General features: G+C 38.1%; 1 protein-coding gene across 1 annotated transcript in view; it reads left to right on the forward strand.

The window, feature by feature from the left end:
• The window catches only part of LOC118576607 (ATP-binding cassette sub-family A member 3-like), a 97,317-nt gene that overhangs the window by 64,299 nt on the left and 18,327 nt on the right, over window positions 1-14,691 (forward strand). Inside the window, exons 19-22 of the mRNA XM_036176812.1 lie at window positions 2,959-3,205; window positions 3,346-3,550; window positions 8,624-8,846; window positions 14,036-14,194. Of these exons, the coding sequence (XP_036032705.1) occupies window positions 2,959-3,205; window positions 3,346-3,550; window positions 8,624-8,846; window positions 14,036-14,194 (834 nt within the window). The remainder of the gene's footprint in view (window positions 1-2,958; window positions 3,206-3,345; window positions 3,551-8,623; window positions 8,847-14,035; window positions 14,195-14,691) is intronic.

The following is a 14,691-nucleotide window of genomic DNA, read 5'->3' on the forward strand; positions in this document are numbered from 1 at the left end:
TTTCTATAGAGTATTTCAGTTTTTCTTGTGTAGGCCTTTCGTTTCCTTGGTTAAATTAATGTAGCAGTATTTTGTAGGCCTCTGTGAAGGGACTATCTCCTAGGTCTTTTTCTTGGTGTGTGTGTAATTGGTGTTTAGGAAGGCCACTATATTTGGCTTCTTTGTGTTCAGTGTTACCTTAGTATTTTTCCACTTTGCTAAGTACTTATCAGCTCTAATAGTTTTCTATCAAAGTCATTATTGTCTTTATAAAATCATATGACCTGTAAATAAAGACACTTTGATTTATTTACCTGTTCTTATTCCTTTCATTTGTTTGTCTTATTGTTCCAGGTAAGACTTCCAGGACTATATTTAACAAGAATGAAGAACATTAACACTCTGGTCTTGCTCCTAATTTCAGCAAAAATACTTTGAGCTTTTGCCCATATAATGTTGGCAACATGTCTGTTTGTCCTGGTTAGTTTTTCTTAACTTGACATAAGCCAGAGTCACCTGGGAAGAGGGCATGTCAGTTGAGAGATGTCCCTGTAAGATTCTCCTCTGGGCAAGTCTGGAGAGCACTTTCTTGATTAGTGATGGATGCCAGCGGGCCCAGCTCACTGCAGGTGGCGCCACCTCTGGGCAGGGGGTCCTGAGTTGTATAAGAAAGCAAGCTGAGCAAACCGTGAAGAGTAAATCATTAAGTAGTGTTCCTCTGTGGTCTCTGCTCCAGTTTCACTTCTAGTTCTGTGCCATGAGTTCCTGCCCTGACTTCCCTTAGTAATAGAGTGTGGCTTAAGTGAAATAAACCCTCTCCTCCCCAAGGTGCTTTTGGTCATAGTGTTTTATCACAGCCATAGACAAGTAACTAAGGTACTGTTGTATGTAGCCTTCACTGTGTTTAGAGATGTCCTATCAATTCCTAGTTTCTTCAGGACTTTTATTGTGAAGGAGTGTTGAATTTTGTCAATAAGCCTTTTCTGCATCTATTAAGATGATCATGTGATTTCTGCCCTAGAGTCCATGTTAGATTTTGTAAAAAGCCTTTTCTGCAGCTATTGATACAATCGTGATTTCTGTAATTGTGTCTGTCTATGATGAATTTGATTATGTATATATGTATGTATGTACCCAGCTAACTTGATTGTTACGAATTATCATTTTGATATAATTTTGAATCCATTCTGGCAGTTTTTTTGTTGAGAATTTTTGCATCAGAGAGCTTGGTGTATAATTTTATTTCTTTTTGTTGTGTCTTTATTTGGTTTTTGTGTCGAGTTAATTGTGGATTCATAAAAAGTAGTTTGCAAGCATTATTTCCTTTTCTGTCTAATGGAATAATTTTAGTAGTATTGGTAGTAGCTCTCTGAAGGGGTGGTATAATTCTGCAGTGAATTGATCTGGTCCTGATTTTTTTTTTTTTTTTTTTTTTTTACTTAGGAGAGTTTTAATTGCTACTTTAGTTTCATTGCTGGTTATAAATCTATTTAAATTGTTTATTTCGTCTTGAGTTAACTTTGGCAGGTTTTATGTGTCTGGAGATTCATCCATTTTAAAAATTTTTTCAATTTTCCAATTGAGTGGAACATGAGTTTTGAAGTTAAGTCTGTCTGATTTCTGAATTTATTTGTATCTGTTGAAATGTCTCCTTTTCATTTCTAAGTTTATTGTTTTCACCTTCTTTCTTTTGGATAATTTAGCTAATGGTATCCTTCCTCTTTCTCCTCTTTCCTCTCCTCTTTTTCTTTATCAATTAAGAATCTAAGAATTATTTATTTTTGAGGCCATAGGTAATAGTTTACAAGTCTGTGGTAAATATGAAGCTTACTTGTAGGAACTTCTCTTTTTAGATCTTAGATTTTTATTTTGGAGTTGTTTGGGCAGATTTGTAATTCTTAATTTGTGCCTTCTCAGATTCATGGGATCTCTGAAAGTTCTTACAAATATATAGCTTTTTGTTTACCTTTTTGCTGTAATTCTCAACACCCTGATCTGGCATGCTTTATCTTTCTACAAAGACGGGACAAGAAGAGTCATACAGATTGTTGAACTTAATTGTTTGATTTTTTTTCCTTTTAAGTCTTCACAAATCCAAGTAGCCCTTTGTTCCTTCCTGTAGACTTACCTTAAGTTGTTTTTTTTTTGGCCAGAGCAGAGGACCGAACCTAGGGCCTTGTGCTTGCTAGGCAAGCGCTCTACCACTGAGCTAAATCCCCAACCCCTTGTCTTAAGTTTTTCTTTCGCTTTTGTATTCTCTGAGGAAGAGTTTGATTTTCTGTGAGGTAATTTGCAAAAGCTAGAAGCAGGAGTTCTTACAAACATTTTCATGTAGAAATGGAAAGATCTGAGAGCAAGGAAAGAAGTTTGAGAGTGTTCATATCACTAGCCTATATTTGTTTTCTTTTTTTTTTAGTGCAATTAAACTAAAGGCATAACATTTGTAGGGCTGAGTGATGAATTCTTGGAGTTAATGGCTGAGATGTGAGGCTGCTGTGAAGTGTCAGACAAGTCAACTATTGGATTATTTCTCTTTAAAACACTGAAAGGCCAGGTGTGGTGGCACACGCCTTTAATCCCAGCACTTGAGAGGCAGAGGCAGGCGGATATCTGTGAATTTGAGGCCAGCCTGGTCTACAGAAAGAGTTTCAGGACAGCTAGGGCCACTCAGACGAACCCTGTCTCAAAACAAAACAAAAAAACAAAAACAGTCAGTTGTGGTGGCACACGACAGTAGGATTTGCTGAAGGAGGCAGAAGCAGGAGGATCACGAGTTCGAGGCCAAACTAAAAAAGAAAAAAGAAAACAAATAAACAAAAAGAAAAACCCCAAAACCAAAACAAAAAATAACCACCACAACAAAAAAACAAACAAACAAAAACAGCACTCTCCTCCCCACCCCCCAAAAACCAAAAAAAAAACCATGTAGTGATCTTTCCTGCAGCTGACCTCATGACCACTGTTATGTCCTTCTTCCAGGTGATATGGAGGACTACTTGCTGAAAAATAAAGACTGCATTTACTCATGCATCGTTGCACTTTCCCTTGATGTGACTAAAGACCAGAAGAAGTTCACCTTCTGGTTCAACAATGAGGCATTCCATTCACCATCCTTATCCTTGTCAGTTTTAGACAACATTATTTTTATGTCGCTCTCCGGCCCGGATGCCACCATTACTGTCTCCAACAAGCCCCAGCCTCATCGTGAGCAAAAGTCTGAGAAAAGGTATGTTTGTTCTTGTTAAGCTGAAGTGCTTTAAATTGACCTTTTCTCCCTGTTTCACCATGTCTGTAATAAAGTGCTGTTGTTAGGAAAATGAGTGTTGTCATTACGCCCCTGTGTGTCCTTTGTTTCTTCTTTTGTAGAGGCAGCTCAGGAATCCAGATAGTCTTTAACTTGCTCTTTGGGATGAGTATTTTCACCAGTGGCTTTTGCCTTATGACTGTGACTGAGAGAGTTAGTAAAGCAAAACATATCCAGTATGTGAGTGGGGTCTACACCTTTAATTTTTGGCTTTCTGCTCTGCTGTGGGATCTCATCATCCACTTTGTTGCCTGTGTCCTACTGCTGGTGAGTGTTACTTGTATTGTCTTGAGGGCGGCCTCTCACACACTATAGACATTTTCTACTTGTCTGACATTTACTAAAACCGAAAATTTTCCAGAAAGGATAAAAATAGTTTGACTAATCAATCAAGTCAGAGAATCTATTTTGGAATATTTCTCAGAGTTAAAAAAAAAAAATCTTTCTCTTATATTTCTTTCAATGAAACAGCTAACTCCTGACATACTTGGCCACCAAGATATATTGTGTTCAAAGCTATTTTCTGTATGGAAGTGTATGTCACAACGGACTAGTGGTATAGTAACAAACACTACAGATATTTTCCTCTTCCCAGTGCTTCCCCATTTCCTCGTGTGTTGGAATTCTGGTTTATGCAAGAGATATTTGTACTCACCTTTTGAAGGTATTCTCTAGAAGTTCATAAATTATGTCATGGACCATTCAAATTGTATGTGGGTGTCTGTGTACTCACATATGTGTAAACCTTTTGTTTTGAAGCCCACAGATAATAGAATAGATACCAAATAAACATCGAATGCAAGTCTTCAATAAACAAGACCAGGAGAAAAATTCGTCTGTTTACATGTGTTATTTTCTCTTGCTCCAGATATAAATTTTCCCATAATAAACTTAAAGTACACAGCAGTTACTATAGTGAATGATATTTTGTTCTATATTTCAGAAGTACCTAGAAGAATGGACCAATACAAACAACTGGTAAGGGTGAGGGCTGTGCTGACCACACCTATCTGATCATTGCATGCTGTTTTCACTTTCCAGAATAACAGACTCTACCCTGGAGCAGGCCCAGCTGTGGTGTGTAAACTTACACAGATAGTAATTGAGACAGACAGCATCTGCTGATAGGTGAAGAATTTGATGTTATGTGTGTTTCTTGTATCTCTATGGGTGTGTCTTAATTTGGGGAAATCTTTTTCTATGAACTTTAAGATCTGGTCTATGCAATTGATGTGGAATTCTTCTCCTATAATTTGAAGACTTGGTCTTTTCATGGCTTCCCACAGTTCCTGTGAATTCCTTTTGGGTGTCTGCCTAATTTTTCACATTTCTTAGCATATCTGATCTATTTCCCTTCTTTATCTTATAGTCCTGACATTTTTTTCCCACTTGGTCCATTCTACTTGTAAGGCTTTCCCCCGAGTTCTCTAGTTGGGTTACCGAGTTTTTCTATTCCATCTGCATTTCAGCTTGATTCTCTCCAGTACTTGCATCTTTTTACTGAATTCAGTTTTTCAACCTTGGGTTGTACTCATCATTTCACTTAGTCATATATATGTGTTATCTTAGGTATCACTCAGGAATTCCTTGCTATTTATTTTCTTTAAGATTGTTGGGATGTTTGGTCTTGTCTTCTTTAGACTCCTTGAATCTTTGGAGTTTATGATTGCCTTTTAACTTCTGTGTCCTGGGATTCATCTAGGTAATTCTCATTGAAGAACACTGCTATTGGATTGGTGGATTTGGGGGGAGATGTACTGTCTTGGCCTTTCAGGTTATTTGTGTTTTTTGCAGTGAGACCTGAGTATGTGGACTTGTATGTCTGATGCAAGATTCTAAACTGGCTCAACCTTGTCTGACATAGAGGCTGAATGGCCAAGGAGAGGTTTGAGGGTTGGGGATAGCATAGGTAGGTGAGGTTTTAGGGACTCATTGGCTGGATGGGCTAGGCATAGATGTGGGATATGCTGCAAGTAGTCTGGGGTCCTAGGGAGTCACCAGACTAGACTGGTACAGAGGATTTGTGACCATGACAAAGGCTTAGGGTTAAGAATGACAGGACTGATCAGACTGAGTATCCATGCAAGATGTGTAACCTGGGCTAGGTATGAGTATTGGAGAGGATGTGGGTAGACAAGTGTTCAGGAAACTCAACAGACTGAGTATGGTATGTGCAACCTGAGCGAGGCCTGGAGGTTAGATGTGGCATGGACAGGTGGGCTGATCAGACTAGACTAGTGCAAAAAATGTAGAGCCAGGGCCAGCCTGTGGGCCAGAAACTGCACATGTGTGACTGATCAGACTTCAGTCCTCATAATTTAAAATATCATTCATAAGTAGTATAATCTTGGCTTTACGTTGTTTTGCAGGCTGACAACCTGAGCCTTACAACTGAAGTAAATAAGTACTCATATAGTTGGGTTTAAATTATCATATTGTTGTATTTTATGTGCCTATCATTTATTTTCTGTCCCCTACTCAGTATGTGTTAAACCTTATTTCATATCCATCCTGAAGATGAATATGCATATGTGATCAACTACTCTCACGTGAGCTATTGCTGTTCCATTTCTCTGATAGCTCTGAGATCTTAGAACCCTAGTGTGCCAGTCAAGCCCTTTCAGGGTTTTGCTCTACTGTGATCAAGCGTTTTAGTTTCTTATGTTCATTTTTCATAAGAGATTATCACTGGATGTTTGTTTAGTTGTGATTTACTTGGATTTGATGTCTTATCTTCTCACATTTCTTAGCTCCATGAACATACACAATGTTTCTTCTCTCTTGGTCACCCACATACCTCACACTATTATATTGCCTCTGCCATTGAGCATTTCTGGGCATGGTTTCTATGGGCAGCTCCTCCATTTTGTGAACCTTGTTTCATGTTGTGTCTTCTAATTTACTCAGGTTCACTTTTTTTTTTTTTTTGAGTATAAAATTTCTGGTTGTTTTTTGAAATGTAAATGATCTTGTGAAATTCTTCACCTATCAGCAGATGCTGTCTGTCTCAATTACTATCTGTGTAAGTTTACACACCACAGCTGGGCCTGCTCCAGGGTAGAGTCTGTTATTCTGGAAAGTGAAAACAACATGCAATGATCAGATAGGTGTGGTCAGCACAGCCCTCACCCTTACCAGTTGTTTGTATTGTATCATTCACTCTAGTAACCGCCATGTGCTTTCCATTTTTCCATTTCACTGTATTTAGTAACTAAATGGCTATATCAAATGTGTATGTTTTAAGTTTATTATGGGAAAATTTATATCTGGAGGACTTTGAGGTAGGTCTATGTTTCTATTTTTACATTTTCTCTCAGTTTTTGACCATCTGATCTTTTGGTATTCCTTCTAATTCTTTGTCGAGTCATACAATGAAATGAAATTACCACAGAATCATCATGATTTTAATGTCCTTTAGAGTCTTAAGCCATGCCTCTGGTAGCTGCTGACACAGAGAGCAGCCCCCTCATCCAGTCAGAAATGGCGTGACAGAGCCGTGTTGCAGTCACTCTGATCCTCGGTCTTGATGAAGGCTGTCCTTCCTTTCCCAGCCAAGCACTTGAGGAACGTCCCTCAGACTCTCTGTTCTCCCACTGGCTCTTTATGCTCTTTATGCTCTTTACTGCATAAAACATTTTTAAGGATTGAAATGTCAGATTATTTCTTTCATACTTTAGTTGACAAGGAAGTAATTGAAAAGTTGTTTCAACAATCTACCCTATTCATAAAAATTAAGATGTTTTAAAAACTAGCAAAACCCCAAACCCTAAAGTAGAAAACATAAATAGTCTTACTAACTCTGAAATTTGAGGACCACCCCTGGAAAAAACTGAGTATAAGGAATTAAGAAACAAATAGCACATGTGGGATCTGTAATTATATTTGTAAAAGGAAAACTCCAAGATGAATTGTTTTATTTACAAAATCTATCTAATGCTCAGGGAGTAAATGGTGTCAATTATAAGTCAACATCCCTAAGAGCCTGATGAAATAGTTCAAAATTCATTTTTGAAGCAAGCTTAACATTGATTTATAGAACCTTATAATGACAAGAAAATTTAAGCTGATGTAATTAATATAACCAATGTAAGTAAGTACAGCATTATTTTAATAATTGTGAATTGTGTAATCTCTTACCATTACAAAATGGAGTTGTGACCCTTTAGTGTTACACCTTATCAAAAGGAAGCCAATAAAAAGAAAGAAAGAAATAAGGGAAGTTTTTCTACAAAATGAACTGATTTGTAAAAACAGAAATATCGAGAGTAGGTTTACTTGGAACTGGGAGTAAAAGAAAAAATACACTTTGATTCCATAGAAGGAGTACAGAATGAAAACATTCTAAATCAAGGCTAAGAAGAAAGGCAAGTGCTGTGGCCACGCTCAATAGTGAGGAAGTCACTCATCAACAAGACTCAATTCCATCAAAGGGGTCTTTTTTCCTTCACTAAGTTATCAGGCTTTCAGGTTAGGTATTGAGTATTGTGGTCAGAATCTGAACTGCCCCACCAAGACTCACAGTTTGAGAATTTGTTCGCTTTTTGGTAAAACTATCTGGGGGCTATAGAACCTTTAGGAGATGGGGTCTAGCTAGCAAAAGTAGATCATTAGGGGCAAGGTTTTGTTTTGTTTCCTTTTTTTTATTAGATTTTTTCATTTATTTTACATATCAACCACAGTTTCCCCTCCCTCCCATTCTGTCCCCCCACCTCCCATCTACCCGCCTCCCATATCCACTCTTCCTCTGTTCAGAAAGAGGCAGGCCTCCCATGTAAGTCAACAAAGCATGGCATATCAAGTTGAGGCAGGACCAAGCTCCTCCCCCTGCATCAAGGCTGGGCAAGGCAACCCAGCATGGGGAATAGGTTCCCAAAAGTCAGCTCAGGAGTCAGAGACAGGTCCTAATCCCACTGCTAGGGAACCCACAAACAGACAAAGCTAGACAACTGTCACCCACATGCATAGGACCTAGGTCAGTCCTATGCAGGCTCCCTAGCTGTTGGTCCAGAGTCTGTGAGCTCCCACTAGCTCAGGTCAGCTCTGTCTATGGGTTCTTTCATGACCTTCACCCCTCCTGACTCGTACAATCCCTCCTCCCTCTTCCCAACTGGACTCCTGTAGCTAGGCCCAGTGCTTGGCTGTGGATATGAAAAGAAAGGCAAGTTTTTAATATTATCAGCTCAGCCCTTACTTCCAGCAGCTCCTTGCCTCCTTGCCAGCCAAAAAATTGTGGAGCTTCTACGACCTAAAGTTCCTGCAAACTGTCAGCAACATGAAACTCAGCAATATAGGAAGTAGCTAATATACATCATTTGCTTTGTGTTTTGGTGTCTGTCTCAGCTGGTGTTCCTAATCACTGATGTAGATATATTGTTGGAGAAGTACCACTTCCTGGACACGATGTTCATCCTCATGATGTTTGGATGGTCTGTCATCCCTTTCATCTACCTGCTAAGCTTCTGGTACAACAATAGCACCAGCGCCTATATCAAGATCTTCATCCTCAACCACTGTTTAGGGTTTATGAGTATAATTCTATACGATGTGATAGAGATGATACCAGGTAAGGAATTCACAGTTTCTTCCTTTCAGGCACTTCTTTTTTTTGTTTGTTTGCTTTTATTTTTGTTTTTTGAGACAGGGTTTCTCTTTGTAGCTTTGCACCTTTCCTGGAATTCACTCTGTAGTTCAGGCTGGCCTCGAACTCACAGAGACTTGCCTGCCTATTCCTCTCAAATGCTGGGACAGGAACTTCTTATAAATAAAGAAAAATGACTTTGAGGAAAAGTAGCACTACAAAGTTCTTTTGTTCTGGGGAAAATATGTTAGTTAACAAACTTTACTAAGTGCTTTTAATATTATAACACTGTATTGAGTGAAACCAAGGACACATTGAGCCACTAATATCATAAACCAATCACTTTTTTAAGACCTTGTTTTCTTGGGTTGACATCTAAGGACAAATGATTGGAGTGGCGACGCTCACGAACAGGGAGTCTTGAACTGAAGACCGGTGCCTCTCCTTCTCCAAAGCACAGTGCAAACACTGATGTTTTCAGTTATTTGGCAATGTGTGTTACCAAAACCAGAAGCAAGAGACTTCTAACAGCCCCCTGACATCAAGTCTTGTCCTCCTACTAGGTCTTTGGTTATCTGAGACTACTTTAATATTTGTGACGTAGCTTTTCAAGGGGTGCTGCTAAAGCCAAATGCAAGAAATTGTTCTCTAATTTGTTCAAGTTATTCTTCAGTCTTATTCCCCAAGTTAATCACATTGATATCTCTGTGTTATTTCCTTATGATAACAAATTACTACTAGTATATAATTCGTATTGGTTTAATAACCTCCTTTGAATAAACATGACTACATGTTACGTGTCCCATAAATCTGCCTGACATTTGGGAGTCAGGTGTTCAAGAAGTAAGTCAAGAGTGACTGATTTGAGATGGATTCTATTCCTTGATAGGAAGACCATTGCTGCTGCTTATCATTTCATTTTTACAGGTTTGATGAACAGTAACTTTAGATAAAAGAACTATTCACATAATTGGAAAAGCAGCAAGAATAAAAAATACTCTTTAGTCACCAAACAAACAAACCAACAAACAGTATCTGAATGCAGAGTCTCTTACATGTTTGCCTGAAATGAGAGGAATTTGATTTAGCAATAACTGAGCAGATGTAGAAACATCTTCTCTCATGAATCTTCAGAGACTTTCAGAAGTTTCACATGGAAATAAAAGAACCAATCAAGGTGCAGAGAATGACTTGATAATGCTCAATCCTAAACAGGTTATCTGTATCACATTCCCTCCTCCTAAGATTCAGGGATCATGCCAGAAGAGTGGGCAGAAAGCCTGGAAGAGCCAGAGGCTGTGGATGACTACAAGAAAACTGTTTTCTGGACACATCAGGGCAGTTACACAGCAGTTGAGACAGCATGTACAAGAGCTGGGCAAACTTAAACCACCTAAAATTCCATCTATTGGCAGTTGATAGTTACTGGGAAAGGAAGAGTCAGTTTTCTTTAAAGGTATGGCCCCTAGTGAGTTAACTGTCCTATAGTGAAGCCCACACAGCTAAGTGTATATAGAGAGCATAAACTGCTTGAACGGTTAAAAGTGTGTGTGTGTGTGTGTGTGTGTGTGTGTGTGTGTGTGTGTGTGTGTGTGAGAGAGAGAGAGAGAGAGAGAGAGAGAGAGAGAGAGAGAGAGAGAGAGAGAACAAAGTTGTGTGGTTAAGAAAAGAGAGAATGAATGAATGAATGATCTGGGAGAAGTGGGAGGGTGTGACTATGATAAAATACACTGTTCAGAATTTTCAAAGAATCAAAAATGAGGAAAAAAGAGTCATTGGAATATCTAAATGACTTCATGGAAGGATTTGTGAGAAACTGTATTTACCTTTTGCTACTTTGAAAACTCTACTGTAAAATGGAGGTAATAAAAAGCACTAGGAATATTAGCTAATAGAAGTTTATTTATTGGAAAAATAGCTGTATATCAAGCACCAAACTCCCATCTTCTCCTCACAAAATCATTAGGGAAATGCAACAAAAACCATCAAAACTGATTCTGTCTGAGCTCTAGAAAGTATCAAAAACTTATTGGAAATAAATGACTACTGGATCAATATAGAAGCAATACAAGACAGTAGGAAAGATTAATGACAGGTTTACATGTCTTGCCTGACCCCTTTGCCAGCTTTGTGGCAATCCTGAAGTCTTGAAGGAGTTCATGCTACCAGTGTGGAACCCAATCTTTGACTGTAGATAAAATGGAGCAAGGTTTCTTTATAAGTTTGTGTGTTGGTTCATTCTTCCCTAACCAGGGGTTGCTCCGAGACTGTCTCTCTGCTTCACTTTGCTCACAATCCAGTTGTTACGAGACACTGTGCGTGGCTCAGTAGGATTGTTGATGATGGAATGACTCGTCAATGTTTGGAAGATGACATTAAAGTTAAGATAGAGAACAGATTGTCCAAGGGCAGGAACGACAGCAAACCCCTAAACACGGAAATTAGAGCATTCAAAAGCCTTCATGTATATGGTGTAATTTACATCACATCCAGAATACACTAATAGCCCTCTTAAAGATATGGAATCATATTAAGGAACATATTGAAAGAGTGAGAGATCAGTGAGACTCAGGACAGGGAAGTGTGTGCATGACCAAAATACATTATATACATGTATAAAATATAATGAAACCCATTGTTTTGTATAATTAATGAAATATGATTATGTAGAGAGAAAAATCACAAGAAATCCATAGGAAAGCAATTGTAGCTAAGAAAAATCCAGTGCAATTCCAGGCTAAAAGATTAACACATAAGCCTCAGCTTATTTCCCTACATCTTCAATGAACAATCTAAAATGAGCTTAAAGAAATTTAATTTACCATACAATTTAAAGAAAATATTTCAGAAAACTCCTGAGGCGAAAAACTTGTGTACTTAAAATTACAAAACATGACTGAAAATGGAACAAATGTGAAGCTGCCCACTCTACAGATCCTATGTATCAACAATGTTAAGATCCTACCCAAACTGACAGATTCACCCAACTTGGTACCTCGAAAGATTCTGCCAGCATTGATTTTCTCAGAAATAAGCATGCTCAGACTCCTGAGGAATTTCAGTGGAACAAAGGGGGACCTCTCACAGGCTCTGTCATCAAAACTTATTGTGAACGTACAACCTTAAAATGCTATAGTACTGCTGTAGTGACAAATGTATAGGTTGTGTATTGATAATATAATGAATGAATATTTAAAAAATACAAAACCCCTCACATATAGGGTCTCATGATTTGCAACAAGACTCCAAGATCATCCAGTGGAATAGAGAGTCTTTGATAAACTGTGCCAAGAAAAATGAGTGTCGACACGCAGAAGAGTGAAGTTGAACCTTCTGTTACACCATTGACAAAAGTGAGCTCAGCGGTCTCTATTTCAGAGATGAAACATAAATATAGGGAAGAAATCAGGACTAGATTTCTCTGAACTTGGCAAAGGATTCTTAGATGAGACAACAAAAGTACAGGCTATGAGAGAAAAAGTATGTGAATTGACTGACCATCACAAAAGGAAACACTTGGTGCATCAAGTGACATAGGCGAAAAGGACAGCAAACCATATTAAAGCAAACATCTCCACTGTACATATTTGAACATGATCTATCATAGTCTAGCCTATAGAAAATACAACAAAAAAGACAGATATCCCCCAATAAAATGTACTGAAGGGCTTTAAATAGACAATTCTGATGAAAGATGTATAAATCCCAACTACATGAGAAGATAGATGTTCAGCCTAACTAGACATTAGAAAATGAAATTTAAAGCTACAGTGGAATCTCAAAGAGTGGCACAAATTCTCCACATGAATCATGGCAAGACCTCAAGTGGATCCCTGAATTTTCTAAGTGTAGGCTGGGAAATCTTGTGTAGCAGATCCAACAAGAAGGCCACGCTGCTGTGATTGGTACATGGTGTGATTTTTTTGGGCATTCTTCTCTGATTGGTCAATACTTGGCCACAGAAGGTGGCACGCTTGCTAGGGGATAAATAACTTAATACTCATGCCTTCACATTTAATTTTGTCCATTTTCATCTTGCTCTAGACCCCATTATGTCAGCTTTTAGCACATTATCTCCCAAGGAGTCACTTTACTCCTTAGAAAATATTTATATGTTCTGTGACAGATGCCAAGTGACTGCCCTTTAACATTATCCTGAAGCTTTGGTATCTCCCAAAATGAGAAGCCAGTGTCCCAAATTATTTTTGGCTTCCAGATTTTATGAACTAACAGAAACTATGACCTTCTTTATAATAGGCTTGTTGTGACATCAACCACTGAAAAAACTGTGAATTACATATGAACTTCTCTTATCCTCTATCATTTGTTCTTCTGAACCAGTGGCCACCTTTGTTCTTATAAATATGTAAAGTAAATATATAGATTATATATTGTTAAAATAACACATCAGAATAAAATGCCATAATGAAACCTATTCTTTTTGTATAATTAATATGTATTTTGCCCACAGTTAACACTTTATTTTCATTCCCAGCAATCTGAACTTGTTCTTTAAGTTCAAAAGTATGAATTCAGAACATTAACCCTTCAGTATGTTCCTATGTCCTTGCACACGCACTTACCAGCTGCTATGTTCTGTTACTCCTTAGAGAAATTTCAGCTTTAAATTTGTTCCTTTAAAGAATACATTCCTTCATTGATCAACCACTTCTTATCCACTCTTTACCATTGAGTCTTAAAGTAAATTTCCTTTAGTTAAGTAATTTTTGAGACAGGGTCTAGTGGTGTAGGGTAGGTTGGCTTAGAACTCTCACTGTGTAGCTCAAGCTGTTCTCAAACTCCTGATCCTCCTGCCTCACTCAGCTCCTGAGTTCTGGGATTACAGGTAAATACCACCAGGCCTGATGTAACTTTACTTCCTCGTGGATCACACAGGAAAGGAAATGCAAGAAGTAATGCCCATTGCTCTTCTGTTCTCTCAGATGACAGATTATATGCACATCGACTTCTTAAAGGGTTTTCCTAAGCTGTAATCATTGAAATAAATTGTGTTCTAGGACATCAAAGGTAGACTATATAATGGCAAGAAATTAGAATTCTTTGCCAATAATACTATGCCTTGTAATTTTCTCTGTTTAATTTAGTCATCTTGAGATATTCTCCACATAGTTCACTTTACATAAAGCATGCAAATGTTATCTTTTAAATCACAGACATTCCGACCCGTACTAGGACATTCATAGTTAACTCGCTGTTGCTGTTACCCATTTATAACCTTGGGATGAGCATCTACAAATACCATTACATCCAAAATATGAAGAAATGGTGTTCTTCAAAAAATGTTACTAACACTGAATTGTGTTTAAACAAAAGTAAGTATCTGAGGTGCTCTGGGATTCATGAGAGTTAAGAACAATCACTTTACATGTAAACAACTTTGAGTATCACCATGCATCTGTACAAGCACTCAAGTCACACGTTGCCCTCCTCTGTGTGAGAGTATATCCTGCACTATGTCACAAACACAGACTTTGCTAAGATTAAAAATGTATACACATTTCTTCTGGTGAGAAGGATTAGTCTCCAGAGAGAAGAGTTACATTCTTCATTGAATTTACATTTTTGTCAGTCTGCTCCGCCTACACACTAGTATTTGAAGGGAAGGTACCAGATCAATATTGAATTAATTTTTGTCTAACATGGGGCTGGAAACACGAGAGACACTTAAATATTTGTGAGCAAGTAATTAAAGGGTGGAAAGAGTTATTTCAGCGGCAAGAGAAAGAATGTAAGTTCAGTGCAGAGGCAGGGCTAAACACTCCAGAGCCGTCTAGTGAGGAGGCTGCATGCCTATTAGTCACCATGAAGT

Source organism: Onychomys torridus, chromosome 1, assembly GCF_903995425.1.
Source record: "Onychomys torridus chromosome 1, mOncTor1.1, whole genome shotgun sequence".
Classification (NCBI taxonomy): Eukaryota; Metazoa; Chordata; class Mammalia; order Rodentia; family Cricetidae; genus Onychomys; species Onychomys torridus.